Below are 18082 nucleotides of genomic sequence, written 5' to 3' on the forward strand. Positions count from 1 at the left end.
GCCTCCCAAGCACCACCAGGAGTGATTCCCAAGTGCAGTCAGGGGAACCCAGGCGTCATGGGGTGTGATCTAAAATCAAAACAAAAAATTCTGCACCGGCCCCAATGTGAGTTTAGTTTCTCTTGAGACCGTCTCCTGCAGCTCCCCCCCTGCCCCCCAATTGAATCACCATGACAACTTTACAAAGACGTTCAGGATGAAGTCTCAGGTCAATGTTCCAGCACCAATCCCTTCACTAGAGTCCACTTTTTTCCACCCATGTCCCGAGTTTCCCTGGCACCCTGCACAGAGCACTCTCCCCTCTGTTTCAGTGCTCCCTCCCACTGCCTCCCCTCCCCCCCAAGCTTCCTCCTGAAGACCAGCTCTCCTGCTCCGTTCTGTTCCTTTGTGCATCTGTTGTTCCCCTACTGCACATGACAGTGATCACTGTCAGCTGTCTCCCTCTGACTACCTTTCCAGATCCATCCATGGAGCAGTAAATTGCATGACCTCATCTTTTCTTATGGTCAAGTAGTATTTCATTGTGTATGTGTACCAGAGTAAACAATACATCTTTCAGGATTTGTATATCTGAAAACATTTTTTTAACCTTCTGTTAGTTTCAGGTTAACAAAATTCTATGCATGTATTTTTTTTTTACCAGCACTTGCGATGTTTCTTAATAGAGGCATTTATCATAGTTCTGACATGGTGTTCGCTGTCACTTGTCTCTAGATAAATTTTTCCTCTTGATTTCTTCTTTCCCCACTGGTTATTCAGCAGCAAATTTAATCTCCATGTATTTGTAAACTTTATTTTAAAAAATGTCTAGTTTCATGCCAGCAGAACCAGAAGATATGACTGTCAGCTGAAGTTTAAGGCTCGAGTTGCCACCTAATCTAAGACCTGCCTTAGAGGAAGTATGTTTTGTAAAGCACAGCTGGCAGCTCTCCTCACTGCCCTTCTGTCTGGGTGCTCTGGCTACTGACCGGAGAGGGGTGTTTCAGTGCACCTCTACTCTTACTGCCATCACTCCCTATATATGTGGGTAGTTCCTATGTTAGGTGCATAAATGGACACTTGAGGTATTCCTGAGGAAATACCCTTTTATCATTATATAATGACCTTTTTCTCTTAATAGGTCTTTGCCGTAAAGTCTGATTTGTCAGTGATAAGAGCCAACCTGGCTTTCCCTTGGTTTCCATTTGCATGGCCTATCTTTTTCTGTGCTTTACTTTGTGTCCTTATATCTAAACTGAGTCTCTTACAGACAGCATAGGTGGATGCTGGTTTTTTTTTTCTTCCTCTTTCAACTCTTCTTTTTTTTTTTTTGAACATGTTCTTTCAACTTTATTGAAATCATGAGTACCCCAGAAGCATCTACTATCGTAAAAAAATCAATTTAATACTAGCAAAAGGTGATGTTGACATTAATCCTGTTTGCCTTCACGCCACTGCCGTGACCCTTCACTCCAGGCCACGTAAACAAAGAGAGCCAGCACCACGTGGACGGCGACCACAGCAACAACAGCAGCATAGAAATAGCTGTCCCTAGCGGACATCCCAAAGGCGCCTTCAAACACATAAGACTTAGTCATGAAATATAACCCAATGGGAACAGTGATCATTAAAGCGGTGAAGAACAGGAGCGTCTTCAGGGTAGATGCTAATGAACTTTCATTTCTGACGTAGGGCAGCTGCAGCGCGTTTAGTGCTGCTTTGTCGAGGCGCTCCATGGCGGGTCCGGCCGGCCTCAGACGCTCGGCTCCGGGGGGCGCCCAGAAGCCTCTTTCAACTCTTCTGATAAGAGACTTAGTGCATTATATTAACAGGAATTGTAATTAGAAAGTAATGACATTAACCTCTACTATCCCTCCAGCCCCTCAGATACGACTTTCTTTCAAGAGTTCACACCTTTCTAATTTCTTTTTAGCTCTTCACCAGCACCTTCAAATAGTTCCTGTACTGTTTCCTAGGCTCATATCCACTAGTGATTTAATTTATAATTCTACCAGTTCTGGGACCAGAGATTGGCTTCTGCTTTTAATTTCCACAGACTCTGCTGCCCCCTTAGCACCTCGGTCTCCGTGAGTCTGGAAAGTTCCTCGGTATCTTCTTAGGTAGTGACAGAGACAGAAGCCATTGTTCATGGACTTGTTTTTAGACAAATGACTCTAACAGGGTTAGAGTTTTGAGAAAAGCTTCTTTGCAAATACCTAAACACCTTGTGTTTTCTTATTCTTCCCGATGAGATCATCTTCCTCCCCCTCACTTTATATAAGTCAGCAGTACATACACAGTTATAATCGTGTCAGCTGCCAGCAAGCGAAGCCAGAGCTGAGGGCTGGGATTCAATGCTGATTAGACGGGCCATTTCGCTGATGGCTGTGCACCACATCCCCCCGTACTTGCTCCAGGCTCTGTGCTTGGGGAACAGTGTGGTTCCGGGATCAGACTCACATACACTTCGGCCTGTACACAGGACAGCCCGACTGGAAGGTCCGGATTCTGCTTCTCGCCCCAGAGACCAGCAATGTGCCTGGCTTTCTACCAGAATGCCAGTTCTTACTAACAACACTTTTTTTTTTTTTTGCTTTTGCTTTTTGGGTCACACCTGGTGATGCTCAGGGTCACTCCTGGCTCTGCACTCAGGAATTACCCCTGGCAGTGCTCAGGGGACCATACGGGATGCTGGGAATCGAACCTGGGTCGGCTGTGTGCAAGGCAAACGCCCTACCTGCTGTGCTATCACTCCAGCCCCTTGATAACAACTTCTTACGGCATGTTCATTTTTTGTCCTTTCTAGATAAAATGTTCCTGAGAAGATACCATTTTGTCCATAACAGACTTAAATTTCTAGCCTCACTGGACTGAGAGATGGCCCTTCCTGGATACAGAAAAAATAAAGGCACGCCTCCGGCTCACTGCTTGCAAGTTCTGTAGCTCATGACACGTCACCTGTCTTTTGTATATTTCCTCTTCAAAGCCTTGCAGTCTACACCTGTACTATATAGTAACCTATCATTGTAAATAGTAAGCTTTTTGATATCTTTTATATTTTAAAATATTTCCTTTAAAATAAAATTGTTAGCTAGATATTTACAATTTTTTTCCCCACTGGATTTGGAGACAGAAAAAAGAAAAGAAAAACAGCTTTTGAAACACAAAGTTTGGGTAGCACAAAAGTTTATACAAATCAAAGCTATTTAACATTATCAGTTCTACAAAAACATCAAAAGTCAATTAAATCAACATTTGAAAGAATGTATAAGCTCTTGTATCTCCTGAGTTGTTATACTACATCTACGAGTTCCATTCACAAAATTAAATCCTTCAGTTTCCCTGAAGGTGAGATCCTCCCCCAATCACATACATGCCATAATTCCATCCTTGCCACTCGAGGCACTGCTACCCACGTCTGAGCAGACAGAAACAGTCACGTGGTGTGACATAAAACGGACCGGACAGTATTTACAGGGTGGGGCCCTGAGCATCACTGGCCTGCAGTCAGAGCACCGGTAATGTCTCCCAGCGTCCCCACGCAGTGTCGCCAGTCTTCAGAACCATTCTTGCCTCCCGAAGGCTGGCTGGGAAAGGTGAGAAGCCGCTGCCTTCCTCGCACCCTCATTTTCCTGGTATCACAAGCGGGATGCGGAAGGCCGAGAGGGCAGCCACAGGCACTTGGGATTTGTAAGGGTACATACATGAGTGGCAGGTGAAGTAAGTGCACCAGGACCCCGTTTAGGAAGGATACCTGGACCCAGAGCGATATACTCCTTGTTAACCATTTTAAGAGGCCAAGTAATAAGGCTGCAAATCACTGACAAGAACTACGAAGTCAAGGGTGGATGGTTAAGCAGTCAGGGAATGGCTTAGACTCGACCGATCTCACGGGAAGCAAGGGTGTCCTCCATGCAAACAGGCGCAGGGTCCTGTTGCTCCCAGGCTAATCTACCAGTCACTCGGGAATTCAGTCACCTCAATGAAGATCCAGTCCCAACACAGGCCACCCAGGTTAGCTACCTAACTTGTGAACTCACCAAGACCTACTGCCTTTAACAGCAGCCACACACATGGCCGTGAGGGCTCAGACAAGATCCCTTCTGCCTTCAATCACTGAATCCCACAAAAGACTAAAATATCGTTATTATGCCAACCACACAGAGGAGCAGCAGTGCATCAGTCATTAAAAACAAAGCCCCAAATGCACATGCATGGGACCCAACTCACCTTTCTCCTGCAAAGAGATGCAGTCTCTGCCCGTCCTGGGAGAGGCATGAGGCTGAGTGACTCGCTACCCAAAAGCAACCAAGAGAGGAAAACCACAGTCGTCCCCATCAATTAGGAAACTGTCCCCAAAGGTGGGGCTTCAACGAAGAATAGCATGGCTGGGTGGGCAAAAATTTAAGGCACATTTCAACACTCCCACAAGAACAGAATCTTCATGAAAGACATTTTCCACTCTGGCAAATACACTTGAATAGACTAAGAACTTCATGCCTCATCTCCCAAAGATGATCAGCTCCTCTGGGGCAGAGGACGGTCTGGACTTACGCATCCTTCCGGCATGCTTGGCCCACAGGGAGCATATCCCACCAGAGCATTTCCCAAGATGAAGACAGCAGAACAACAGAGCTCTGGGCAGCTTCCCTGGCACAGGAAACGGATGTGGACAGAACCCAGCCTCCCAGGGCCAGACCAAAGCCAGTGCTCACTTAGTCCCAAGTCACAGGGCCCTGGGTTGCCCCAGCTTAGACCCAACAGGTCTGAACTGACGGGGGAGAGTTGGGAAGTTCGCAAGCCCCCCCCAGTGCTCCTGCAGCCAAAAGCCACGCCTGCTCTCGGTAACAGAGGGCGGGAGAAAGGGTCCCAGACACGGGCAGCGGCACTCAGAGGTCTGTGCAAGGTGATGGAGCGGGAGTTCAGGACCTGACTTCAAGTGCCAAAGTACTAGGTTTCATGTAAATAGTGAGGTTTTTTTTTTTGTTTTTTGCCATCCCCAAGTGAACATGTAAATATATCAATATTTTACTTTACAAGATGAGAATCTTAAAAATCTGTACATGGACCACCACGGGGAGCATTTTTTCTTCCTCAGTGAGATAACTGACATTATACAAATACTCAGCTCTATGTGGTGGATGTTTTGTATCATAATTTATTTACAAAATTTCACCACATAATAGATAACTCCCTTTAAAATGTTCCCTGTTGGTCCTATAAAGGCCACCTGAAGTTCTGAGGCCTGTGAGAGTTGCTCAGTACCCACCACTGCTCCCGAGGATATTCTTCTCAGCTGAAACCTGACACGGAACTACCACGTGGCTCCGAGTGGTGGTTCTACAGATCTGGAAACAGGCCCACGCTGGGCAGGCCTGCAGTTCTCTCGGCCTGGGAGAGTGAGCCTGGGCCTGCTGGTGCCGTCCTTCCAGCAGTGCCGAAGCCACCGCTGATGCCACCAGGTGGCCCCATCATGCGCAGACACAGCACTCTCCAGACCAGTGACGGGCCAATGGGGACGAGGGTGAAGTGGCTGACAGCAGTGAAAGCAGGTTCATTTCTTGGAACTTTTTCCTTTTCCTTTTCTGGGCTCTTTATCTTTTTCTGATTTTGAAGGCTTTGGAGCTTTTGTCTTTTTCTGTTGGAAGGAAAATATACAAAAAGAGTTCATACGGGACCGGGAACTAACACTCCAGCTCACGTGGTGGCGGGGTGTGCTGTCCCTCCCCATCTGCCCACCCCTGGGGGTCCCGGCTGTCACACCCACGAAAGGCCTCTGGGTGCCATTTAAGCACATTAATGGCCGTGATCCAGAGCTCAATGCAGAGGGGTGTCTCTGCAATGAGACAATCATTGATTGTCCCCAAATGACTGACCCCAATCATTTACAATTTTAGAATTCCAGGACATCTCATGATATTCGTAATAAGCAATAGAAAATATTGTCTAGCATCTGCCTATGGTAGGCAGGCTTGAGTGGTGGTGGGAAAATTCAAAATAATGGTGGTGGGAAGGTATAACGATGGTGGGATTAATGTTGAAATATTGAATACAATCCATGTGAACAACCTTATGAAAATAAAATTTTTAAATTAAAAACAAAAACAAATGAAAAACACCATCCACACATCACCTCATAGGGCAGATGGGAGACTGGGCTTATGGCATACATGGTTTCAATCTTTCCTCCCACAGGTGAGATGTTTTACTCCGGGGAACTCTGACAGGCAGTTCAATGACTACAGCAAAGTAGAAGCAGAATGGCTGGGTTATAAATGCCATTCTTGGTCATGCTGAAGAAAAATACAGTTGGTGGATAAAACACCAATAGCCAAATAGGCACCTCTGACCTCTGAAAAGTCAAAAAATGTAAGTTATTCTTCCAAGCAAGCAGCCTGTGACTGTCAAGACGTTGGCCTACTTTCTTGCCACCTGGCTCTTCCACTGCTGTGAGAAGTCGATCATCTCTACGAATGTAAAAAACAGAACAAAACAAGAAAAACCTTCAAAATAGGCCTACTCTGCTACTGAAATTTTGGAGGACATGTCTTCTGACACAGAAAAAAAGAAACTTATTTCAAGGCCGCGAAGGGACTTGCGTGTTGGGGGGGTAACACGACCTTGATCATGGCGTCACTCTCCACGGCGTTGGGGTCCTTGTCGTCGGCCAGAGAGTCCTCGTCATTCAGCTCCTCGCTGTACTCTGAGTCCTGCGCCAGCCCCACGCTGCTGTGCCGGTGGGGCTTCAGGGCCTGCAGCGAGTACGGGGTGAGGTGCGCTTCTCTGTTGTACGCCCTAGTGAAGGCCGCTTTCACCTGAGGACAGGGAAGGAGGGAGTGTTTCACCCGGGAGCTCCCGAAGATACCAGTGCGCAGGCCTGGACAATCACAGACACTTGGCGTCACTTCTCTTAGAGAAGCTCCGTGTGTTTCTTTTCTCCCCATGACAGTCTCTACAGAGCTCAGGAGCACAGCTGGGGAGCTGGGAGACCGAGACAAAGAGAAAAGTGAGGGGGCTGGAGAGATAGTACAGTGGGTGAGATGCTTGCCTTGCATGCAGCATGGGAGGGCTGGAGAGAGAGGAAGGGAACGAAAGAAGGTGACTTGATGTCATTGATTTTATCTGTTTTTCATGTTCTCCACAATTCTGCAATGATGTGCAATGATGCATACATGAAACCGATATGTTATGATTCAAGCTCACTTCCATAAAAGGCAATAATCAAATCCAGACAGTGAATTAATGTTTTAAAAGGCTCACAATAAGGCATGAGCTAAAGCTGATCTTTAATTACCAACTACATAAATTACCTTTACCACAATATTGGTTACTTCAAAAATTAAACTTGAAAAGCTTCAATTTCCAGCTTCTAAACATAACTGTAGGACAAGGCCATGAATTTTGTCTGAAGATGTCTGCTAGAAATTACCTTCACCATTAAGTCAGACCAAATTCTAAAGACAATATATAAACAATGTCTTCAAGAGTGAGGTGCTGGATATAACCTATGTACACTGTGTCACTAGTTTTTTATGCTTACTGCATCAAGTAGCAATGCGCTATTATGTTAGAATGTGCAGCTGGAATAAACACTGAACTCCAAGGTTTGTCAGACTAAGAAAAAGTTTACAGGGCTAGAGAGACAGTACACTGTGTAGGGCACTTGCCTTGTATGTGACTGACCCAGGCTCAATCCCCAGTACCCCATCTGGTGCCTGAGCACAGAAGCACAGAACCAGGAATAAGTCCTAAGTATACCTCCAGTACAGCCCAATATAAAAGAAGCCAAAAAAAAAAAAAAAAGCTTACAATTCTTCAGCATCAGATATACTTCCTTTCCACAATTCTATTCAATACCACCTAACTGACATTTGCTTCTCAGATCTTGCAGCAAAGATAAATTTAAAAAACTGTCAAGTTAAACTTTGGTGTCTATTTTTTTTTTTTCACTAAGCCAGTACCTTTGGAAAGCACAGGTTATCTAAAAAGTAACAAGCCTCTGAGTGTGAGGAGAAAAAAAAGCTTGAAAGCCTCCCAAACCCCTCTGAGCAATCACAAAGTGATCCACCACTGGATGAGCCAGTGGCTGCACGATTTACCTTGGGGTCCAGCCTGGAGAATGGGCTGGGTTTGCCTCCCCAGCTGCTCAATTCCATTATATTCTCAAAGTCCTCCTTCATCAGATGATACGTGTCCATGAGAGTGACGACATCCTGGGCTCCTTCAACCCCTTGTGAAATCAAGGGCTGCACAAGCGCATCCCGTATGTGGGACAGATAGTCCAGATTCACGGTCCTCTTGCTGGAGTAAGTTCTGAAACCAGAACAAGAGGCCCACGCGCGTGGTCAGAGGCAGCCTCCCACCCACTCAAGTGACCTGCCCGCACAGCGACAGTGAGGGGCTCGAGGGGGTGCCACTGGCTCTTCACAGAGTCATTCCAATGGCACAGCCAGGACAACACTGCAGAACGGAACCGTCTTCAGCAGGACCTGAAAGTCACGGCACTTTTTTTTTTTTTTTTTGCTTTTTTTGGGGGTCATACCTGGCGATGCACAGGGGTTACTCCTGACTTTGCACTCAGGAATTACTCCTGGAAGTGCCCAGGGGACCATATGGAATACTGGGAATAGAACCCGGGTTGGCCGCATGCAAGGCAAACGCCCTACCCGCTATGCTATCACTTCAGCCCCACAGTCACGGCACTTCTACCACGTGGCTTTACTCCACAAATTACTCAAGTGATATGACAAGTGTGATGGTGATCGTGCAAAATCAGGATCACAAAATAGGAGGCCGTCCCCTCTCGCACCTTCAGCCAGCAGTCATGACCAGCAGCCGAGCCTGTGACAGGCTGCGCCGACCCGCAGACAAGGGCTGAGCTTGGCACACGGCCGCCTGGGCGCACACACTCACCTGAGGCTCATGTGCAAAGCCAGGTCCTGAACAATGCGGTCGTGCCTGCCCGTGGACGAGTGCTTGCCCAGCCAGCTGGGGAAGGTGGGAAACTGAGTCATGAAGCCCCTCATGAGCTCTCCAGGAAGAACACTGGCGTAAATGGCCTGGAAAAGTAAGTTGCAGTCCAGAATTTAAAGGCAGCGGAGCAGACAGCTTGGGAAAACAAGGCCACGCCAGCCGAGTCCCTGGGCCCCAGGAGACAGGCTGTGTCTCTCCTACCCCCACCCCCACCCCAGCTCTCCCGGGGCTGACTGGAAGCACCCCCTCGGTGTGGCCGGAGAGACCGTTTAGGGCCCAGCACGCCTCCTTGCAGGCAGTCGACCCAGGCCTGGCACCGTATACGGCCCCCTGGGCCGGCAAGGAGAGACCCCCGGAGCAGAGCAAGGTGTGCCTCCCACCCACAGAAACCCAAACCCAACCTGTTAGGCTTTAGGAGACACCACCCTCCCATCTCAGCCTGCTCAGCCGAGTGGCCACAGCATCCGAGTGAGCAGAAAGACCGTTCTCCAGGCAGTCACCCACAGCACCCGAGAGCCAAGCATGGGGGGTCTAATGGCCACAGAAGAAAGGAAACTCGCACTCGAGAGCCAGCAGAGTAAGGGGCTGCTCTGAGGCCAGCTGCACCCCAGGCTCCCACTGTGGCACCCCTGCCGAGACGGAAACCCCAGGCTGTGCACACAGGGACACACGGCGTGGACCCCAGCTACGTGCCACCAACTGAGAGGGGGAAAGCCGGTAAATGTCACGCCCTGCTTATTTTATCAGTACCCCCTCACAAGCTTTTCTCAGATTAGCCTTATTTGGGGGCTGGTGTTCGGGAGCCCCCTAAGCCACCCTGGCAGCATGGGAGAGAGCACGAGGGGTGGGTGTAGACCGAGGGGCCCTGTGCAAGCACTCCAGCCTTCTGCACTATCTTCTCAGTTGCTCACATTAAGTCAACGTCACGATAGTCTTGCTTTTTGAATTATTTTTTGAGGGGATGGTATCTCCTAAGCAGTACTCAGGAAAATTAATCTTTTTTTTTTCTTTGTGGGTCACACCCGGCGATGCACAGGCGTTACTCCTGGCTTTGCATTCACGAATTACTCCTGGCGGTGCTCACGGGACCATATGGGATGCTGGGATTCGAACCCGGGTTGGCCGAGTGCAAGGCAAATGTCCTACCTGCTATGCTATCACTCCAGCCCCAGGAAAATTAATCTTAAAGCTGGCTTAGCAGTCCATCACGAGGATTTACCGTAAACTCACTGGCCGCCTACTGCTGGCCACAGCAAGTCCAACACTGTGCTATCAAAAACTAATCATTTATAGGATCGTCTATGACTCAGGCTTTCCCTGTGTTTCAAATTATTTCTCTAGTATAACTTCTCAAAGGTATGATTATTAGGTAAAGAAAAAAGAACACATTCAAAAGATGACGAGGAGTTTTTTAAAACCAGAATGAGTCTCTAGTTAATATGACTGATGAACAGAACTAAAGAGAGGAGGTAAGCCACATCCCTTATTACTCAGCCCGTGAAACTCTTATTAAAAATACAAAAACCAAGAACAGATAATTATGAATTCTTACAACACTGGGCTTCTGTGAGAGACCCCTGAGGCACAGCTTGTGGACCGAGAGCGTCAGCTATCTCCCTGAACCCACAAAACTCTGTTCGGGGTAAAAGAGATAAACCTAAGGTATGAAGTTGCCAATCTCAAGCTTCTGCCTCTAGCATGGAAGAAGAAAATCAGAATTCATCTATCAGAAACCATCTGGGAGAATCAAAACGATGAAACAAAGAAATGAACTCGAAGTAAAACAGCAAATGAGGAGACTTCTGACTCTAAATTTAATGACCCAAATCGAATTTCCACTTACTGAAAGCAGCTTGAAACAATGAAAAATAAGGCTGATTCAATAAGCAACAGACTGTGCAGTGCTTTATCCTGTAACAGATTGCAGTTTTACTGTAAGAGCCATAACCAGAAGTTGCATCAGAATTTCAAAGATTCCAGGAACTGAGAGCAGTTCTGGGCTCTTAAGCCGGCGTGGTGGCCACACCTGCTTACCTGTGTGGGCAGGAGGTTCCAGTTCTGCATGCTCCGGATCTGACGGTCCACGAGGTCCCCGTCACAGATGCTGTCAGCAGCCCTGCTCAGTAGCATCAAGTGCTTCTTCATGTCGCCCCTGTGGGAGTGGGACTGCGTCACGCCCCACCCCGCCTCTCCGAGGTCACAGGAGGGGGCCCAGTCCACCCTGGTGCGGCCGGAACACTCACCCCGCAGCAACGGGCTTCACATGGACGTAGTTCTCCTGCACAAACAGGGGTGCTATGGAGTAATCGTGGAAGAAGAGATCCGACTTGTCTACCAACGACATGTGAGCTGTCTCCTCGCCGGCTGCAAACACCTTCCGAGCAACATCAAACGGGCCCTGGAAAGAAAAAGGGGCATGACTGGTAGATGACTGGCACCGCGGCAACGGCAGCACCAACGGGCACGTGGCTGTCAATGGGGTCACAGAGCGGGTCAGCCACCGTGGGTGACGACAGCTGGATGGTTCCTTATCCAGGAACCAAGACATCCAGCATCATGCTCTGTGGTGATTACCTCAAAAAATGGGAAACTTCTGTGCAAAGGAAAAGCCTAACAAGGAGACCTTTGGCAACTTTATTTAAAATTGCCAAAAGTTGAGTCTAGAACAAAAGTACAGCAGATAGGAAGCTTGCCTTGCACACGGCTAACCCGGTTCGATCACGTGTGGTCGGTCCCCTGAGCCTGCCAGGAGTAATCCCCGAGTAAAGGGGATTGAAGTAAGTCATGAGTAAACCCTAAGCACCAATCAGGGGCAATTCCAAAATCAAAAATACTAACAATAAAATTGCCAAAACTTGAAAGCAACCAAGATGTGCATCGATAGGTGAATGCGAAGTAGGACTCTGGGGAAGGGCAGGGGTGCGTCGGGGCGGGGGGAGGGGGGGCTGTCTTGTGCACTTTGGTGACAGTCAGATGTGGTAACGGTATACATCAAAAAATATAAACTTTGATATTACTGTAACCATGTTGCCTAAACTATAATAAATTAAAACTATCTTTCACTTTTAATTTAAAACAAAACAAAATAGATTCACAACCAGAGGATGAAATAAGCTGGCTCACCAGGGGAAAATGTGGAGGAGCCTAAAGTAGACACTGCAGAGTATCAAAAGGCAACAGCTGCTCAGTTCCAATTATTTCAACTAAGTGACATTCTGGAAAAGGGGCCCAGGAAAACATGGGTTCAGGGGGAGGGGGAGAGGAACAGGATCAGCACAGAAGACTAGAAGTGGTGAGAGGATTTTGTACGCAATTACAAAGGGAGATGAGGGATGTACAGCATCATACAGGTGTCAATCCCACGTGGGAGCCGTGGAGACGGCTCAACAGCCTGAGTGTGCACTGCAGCCCCAGGTCCGGTGCCTGTCACCACATGGTCCCCTGAGCACTGAGCCAGGAGCAGCTCCTGAGCACCACTGGTGGGCCCCCAAACCAAAGCCAACAAAAAAGCCTGTAAGATACATGACACCAAGAATAAAGAGTGAATATAAACTATGAAGATTTTATGAGGGGCAAGAGTGTATGGAAAATCTTCGTGTCATCCCTGCAGCATCTAAAAGTGCGATTCAGGGGATGGAGATATAGGACAACGGGTAAGGTCCTGATTTGCCGGAAGCCAACCTGAATTTCATCTCTGCATCCCATACAGTCCCCTGAGCCTGCCATGAGTGATCCCTGCACAAAGAGTCAGGAGTAAGCCTTGAGCACTGCCAGGTATGTAGCCCAAAAACCAAAAAGAAAAAATAATAGTAATATCACTATTAAAATCACTTAATTTTTTAAGTGAGAAAAATCACTACTTAATGGTTGCTAATAATTAGATAAAACAGAACACATCAATAACACCAGTGTCAGGGCCGGAGCGATAGCACAGCGGGTAGGGCGTTTGCCTTGCATGTAGCCGACCCGGGTTTGATCCCCGGCATCCCATATGGTCCCGCAAGCACTGCCAGGGTAATTCCTGAGTGCAAAGCCAGGAGTAACCCCTGAGCATCGCTGGGTGTGACCCAAAAAGCAAAAAAAAAAAAAAAAACACCAGTGTAGTAATTCCAGATTACTGAACTATAACCATTTAACAAAGATTTGAACAGTTGCAAAACCATTAAAAACATGAAATCCACCATACAAGATTTGGATTTCTCTTTAGGGGCAGGGGAGGGTTTTGAATCACCCCTGTGCTTGGGGGACCATATGTGGTGCCCGGGATCACACCAAAGTTGACCACATGCAGGACAATGGCCACCTTAAAAGACTGGAGTGATAGTACACTCCAGCGGGTTAGGGTTCTTGCCTTGTACGTGGCAGATCCATGTTCAGTCCCCAGAACCCCATATGGTCCCCCAAGCACTGCCAGGAGTAATTCCTGAGTTCAGAGCTAGGAATTACCAGGGGTGGCCCCAAAACAAAACGAAAAAAACAGTAAGTAACTTAAACCATATACTACTGCTCTAACTCCCTATTTTGAAAAACTCGTAACATAGAGTTTTTAGAACTTCCTTTCCTCAAAATTTTCTACTATACATAAGCACACGTGCAGCCCCTCTGTTGCTGAACGCCCATGATCCCGGAGGCCCACTCACTACTTTCGGCACCAGCAGCTTCTTGCAGAAATGCCTCTAAACTGTGAACTACAGCACCACGCCGCCACGGGAGGGGAAAGGTTTTTCTCTCTTGGCTTTTTCTTTCCCTGGCAGCGGCGTGGCGACGCTAGCTTATAAGGCCCACTAAACAATGGTACAAGTGTGCAATGATGCAATTTCTGGCAGAAATTTCTCTGGACTTAGTTATTAAAATACCAAAAATCCAAAACCGCGCGGTCATGACCTCATATGCTCTTCATTCTCAGCAATGGAAAACTAATTATCAAATGCTGCCTTTTCAGCAGATCTGATTGTTGGGGGGAAATTCCAAGTAATAATCGTGAGTTTCCTGTTGAAATATTGAATGTAATCAAAGTAAAGAGAAAGTGAAGTGAAAATCATCAGCCATACAGACAGGGTTGGGGGAGGGACAGTGGGATGGGAGTTATACTGGGATTCTTGGTGGTGGAACAGGTGCACTGGTGAAAGGGATAGGTGTTTGAGACTTAAGCCTGAAAGCTTTGTAACTTTTCACATTCGGTGATTCAATAGAAAAAAATTTTTTTAAACATTCACTGAAATTAGAAACACTTTTTATGGGGCCAGAGACAGTAGAGTGGGTAGGGTGCTTGCTTTGCATGCTGCCAACACAAGTTCAGTTCCCAGCATGGGCTATATGGTCGCCCAAGCCTGCCAGGATTGACTCCTGAGCACAGAGCTAGAAGTAAGCCCTGAGCACTGCCTGGGCTTGACCAAAAAGAAAAAACAAAAATTTTTTTAAAAAGAGAAAAGAAGGAAACACAGCTGCCCATATCTCTAATTACAAATAACCATAGATTCCATACCTATGTCAAGGAACTATAATAACTTTTTCAATTGAGCTACTAGCTACAAAATAAGTGCTTTGTAGCTGGAAAAAAATCCTTTAAAAATGGATATTTCTTTTTACCAGTTTGATGTCCTTTTTGGCTCTGTGAGAGTCAGCCTTGGCCTGGTCATAGGTTAGTGCCTTAGTTTCTGCACACCACATACTCAGATTGTGTAAAACCTGGAAGAATCGTAAACAAGATACCGTCAAAATGGAAAATACAGCCCCATGCCCCACTCAACAGGCTGAAAGATTAAACAGAAAAAATCATCAATCACAACATATTCAATTCTGTTTAATCTTTCAACAACATATTCAATTTACCTGTCTGATATCTTGATTGGCCCCTAAAATTATTTCATTCATAGCTGGAGGAGGAATCTTTAACCCTTCTTTAAATGCAATAGACAGCATAGCGCCCTGAAATGGACCAAGGGGATATAAAACTCAGTCAGATATTCTAAAAACATTTAACAGGTAGCTTAAAAAACTAATGGTAACAAAACTGATGGAGAAAAAACCCAAACATCATACCTTAATCTGTTCAACCCGAGGTCTTTGAAAACGAAGATCAAAACAATAATGAACCAAAGAGCGAATCTTGGGATGATTTCTATCATTGCACATACAAATAATGGGAATTTTTGTGTGTTTTATCAGGCCAATTAATTCCTAGAAGGCAGAGTCACAGCACAAGAGTCATTATTAAAACAAGCCGTTTCATCTAGGCATTTTTTAGTTTTAAAAAACTCCTCAGCCTCAAATGCCACCAATATCCTAGTCTAGTTAGTTCTTGAGCTCCTTCTGCAAATGAGCAGTCAGCGCTGCCCCGGAAGGGCCTGTGCTGCATTACCTGGATTCCGCCCCTGTCCTCGTTCCCCGCCATGCCGTCCACTTCGTCCATGATGAGTGCGTGTTTTAGGCTCCCAGGAGAACCGCCACCTGCCCACAGAAAGGAACCAGATGGGGCACAGAAAATGACAGCTGTGCAAAAATGGCTACTTTGTTTTAGAAAAAAAAAGAAGAAAACACAAGAAGCAAGGCTCCTTTACAGGACAGAGGGAGAAGCCACGAGGTCCCCCTGTGGGAGAAGCCTGCGGCCAGTCTGCCCCCCGCTTTCAGAGCTGTTCTCCGCCTACAAACGCATGGGCACCCACGCAGGTGCCAGGTCTGAACACCTTCTGATGATCAGGCCTCTCATCAGTCTTTCAAGGTAAACACGTGTTTGTTTAACACTTCTCTTTTCTGTAAGGAGCTGCAGAGGGAGGATAGGAACTGAAAGGGAAACACGGGACTCTCCAAGAGAGAGCAAAGCTGGGAGCGGTTGCCCCGGGAAGGCCGTGGGCAGCTCCAGGCTGGGGTGCTGTGAAGTGGCCGATACTGCAGCCGGAGCCGGGAAGCTAGGCCCCAAGTACACGGCACTGGGGAGCACCACATGCCCCTCCCATCTAGTCACCGCACGGAACAGGGCAGTGTGCCACCTCCTGCTCGTATGTACTACACTGATGTCCTTATGCACATATGCGCACAGAGAGATCATCAGATAATCTGTGCATCAGTCACTTCTGTTGCTGTGTCTGCAGACACTGAATTTAGCTGCTGCTGATTTCCCAGCAGTGGGAATTCTGGCCTACAGGGGTGATTCCTGTGCGCTGCAGAACCACAACCAGACTGCTTTCCCGACTTGCCCCAACTTACCTTCCCACCAGCGGTATCCGAGAGTGACATTTCCTGAGCAACTCATTCCTGGTTGTGATTTTTTGCCACCGCAAGGACAAATGACGCAGGTGCCCGTGTGTGTGTGTGTGTGTGTGTGTGTGTGTGTGTGTGTGTGTGTGTGTGTGTGTGTGTGTGTGTGTGTGTGTGTGTGTGTGTGTGTGTGTGTGTGTGTGTGTGTGTGTGTGTGTGTGTCACTCGGGCAGCCATTTGCCCCCTCACCCCGTCAGCTCTGGCCCCAGCCCCACCAGCTACACTGGGACATGCCTGCACCTTGCGTTGTTTCTTGGTGGCTAGGATGGAACCCAGGACCTCGTGCATGAGAGGAACCTAGCCGGTGTCCCACAGAGAACCACTGTTTAACAGACTAGCGTCACACACCTCAAACCCCACACTGCTACTTTCTTTCACTTTCCTTAGGATTCACCTGTGTCTCCTCTAGAGACAAAGGCAACATGCATTTTAAATTCCGTAAGTAGGGACAAAGAACAGCGGGTAAGGCGCTAGCCTGACTTGCATGCAGCCAACATGGGTTAGAGCCCCAGCCTTGCATGGTCCCTGAGCACTGTCAGGAGTAGCAAAAACAACAAAACCTTTGTGCATACATTATCTTTTGGGGGGGTTCTTAGGGGTATACCCAGGGCTGACACCTGGCTCTGCACTCAGGAAACACTCCTGGTGGACCACTGGTGATACCAGAGCTCACATTGGCCACACGGAAGGCAAACGTCTTACCTGCTATACTGTCATCCAGGCCCCTGAATATACATTTCTATTACATCCTGATAAAACTTTGAAACCTAAAGCAAGGTAACTGGTCCTACATTAATTACATTGAAGGCTTTTCTAATTCTACCACCGACCACAGTAATTCAGCAAAGCTTAGCAAAGCACCACACATTCAATATTCAATATCTCAGCATTCAACGGCCATTCCTAAATATTGAAATGAACTTGGCTTTCTTACATAACCAAAAGAAAAAAAAAAGTTTAAAAAGCCACATACTTGAATAAAAGCCTTTGATGCTGGTGTTATTCAGTGACTCGGCCACAATCTCCTTCAAACTGCTCCTACTCCGAGTGTCACTTGCATTCAGTTCCACGTAGCTATATCCCAATTCCTAATCAAGACAAAAATCAACACACAGTCACAATGCAAATCAGGATCAGAAAAAAGGATGATGAATAATTAAAAAGGATAGGAAAAAAAAGAATAATGGCTGGGTGCTGAAAGGAAAAGAATGCAGCATGATACTAAGATTAGCTATAACAGAACTCAGAATATTAGGCCCTTAGAAAATACACAAACACTCACAGCTTGGTCTCGAAAGTCTCTACAGATGACTCGTTAATTGTCAGAGTATATTTTATGGAGTTCACTTCTCAAGGCCTGCTGCTTAAAAATGGTAGTATCTACCCTCGGGATCAGACAGTACCGCGGGTACCTGCACGTGGCTGCCCTAGGCCTGATCCCCAGGACCTCTTATGTTCCCCTGAGCCTCTCTGGGGCGCTGCTCCTCCCCGAGCACCAACTCAACCAAAACAAAGCAAAACAAAGTATCCGCCCAAGATTTCAGTATCACATACAGAAATAAGCTATGCCAAGACACAGAAACACAGTATTTTCCTTTTTTTTTTTTTGCTTTTTGGGTCACACCCAGCGATGCTCAGGGGTTACTCCTGGCTCTGCACTCAGGAATTACTCCTGGCGGTGCTTGGGGGACCATATGGGATGCCGGGGATCGAACCTGGGTCGGCCACGTGCAAGGCAAACGCCCTACCCGCTGTGCTATCGCTCCGGCCCCAGTATTTTACTTTTTGTTTATGAACCACACCCAGTGGTTTCTGCTCTCCGCCCCCCTCAGCCCCTAAAGTGTTATTTTTATTTTAAAATGAGTAGAGAGAC

The 18082-nt window shown here is 47.1% G+C and overlaps 2 protein-coding genes across 2 annotated transcripts in view; both read right to left on the bottom strand.

The window, feature by feature from the left end:
• Positions 1-1409: 1409 nt before the first annotated feature.
• Positions 1410-1715, bottom strand: VMA21 (vacuolar ATPase assembly factor VMA21). Its single transcript, XM_012932628.2, has one exon. It carries the CDS (start codon positions 1713-1715, stop codon positions 1410-1412), a length of 306 nt encoding a protein of 101 aa, XP_012788082.2.
• A 3572-nt stretch (positions 1716-5287) lies between these two features.
• Positions 5288-18082, bottom strand: part of RFC1 (replication factor C subunit 1) — a 60254-nt gene continuing 47459 nt past the window's right edge. Inside the window, exons 15-25 of the mRNA XM_055137605.1 lie at positions 17183-17297; positions 15314-15402; positions 14995-15132; positions 14785-14880; positions 14542-14640; positions 11196-11350; positions 10987-11104; positions 8893-9038; positions 8079-8292; positions 6600-6794; positions 5288-5617 (exon numbers count right to left, since the gene is read on the bottom strand). Coding sequence (XP_054993580.1) covers positions 5534-5617; positions 6600-6794; positions 8079-8292; positions 8893-9038; positions 10987-11104; positions 11196-11350; positions 14542-14640; positions 14785-14880; positions 14995-15132; positions 15314-15402; positions 17183-17297 — 1449 coding nt within the window. The 3' untranslated portion in view covers positions 5288-5533. The remainder of the gene's footprint in view (positions 5618-6599; positions 6795-8078; positions 8293-8892; positions 9039-10986; positions 11105-11195; positions 11351-14541; positions 14641-14784; positions 14881-14994; positions 15133-15313; positions 15403-17182; positions 17298-18082) is intronic.

The sequence above is a fragment of the Sorex araneus genome, chromosome 5 (assembly GCF_027595985.1).
Source record: "Sorex araneus isolate mSorAra2 chromosome 5, mSorAra2.pri, whole genome shotgun sequence".
Classification (NCBI taxonomy): Eukaryota; Metazoa; Chordata; class Mammalia; order Eulipotyphla; family Soricidae; genus Sorex; species Sorex araneus.

What these genes read in the sequence shown, in the direction of transcription:
- VMA21 (XM_012932628.2), bottom strand. Translation starts at nt 1,715, where the DNA reads ATGGAGCGCCTCGACAAAGCAGCACTAAACGCGCTGCAGCTGCCCTAC.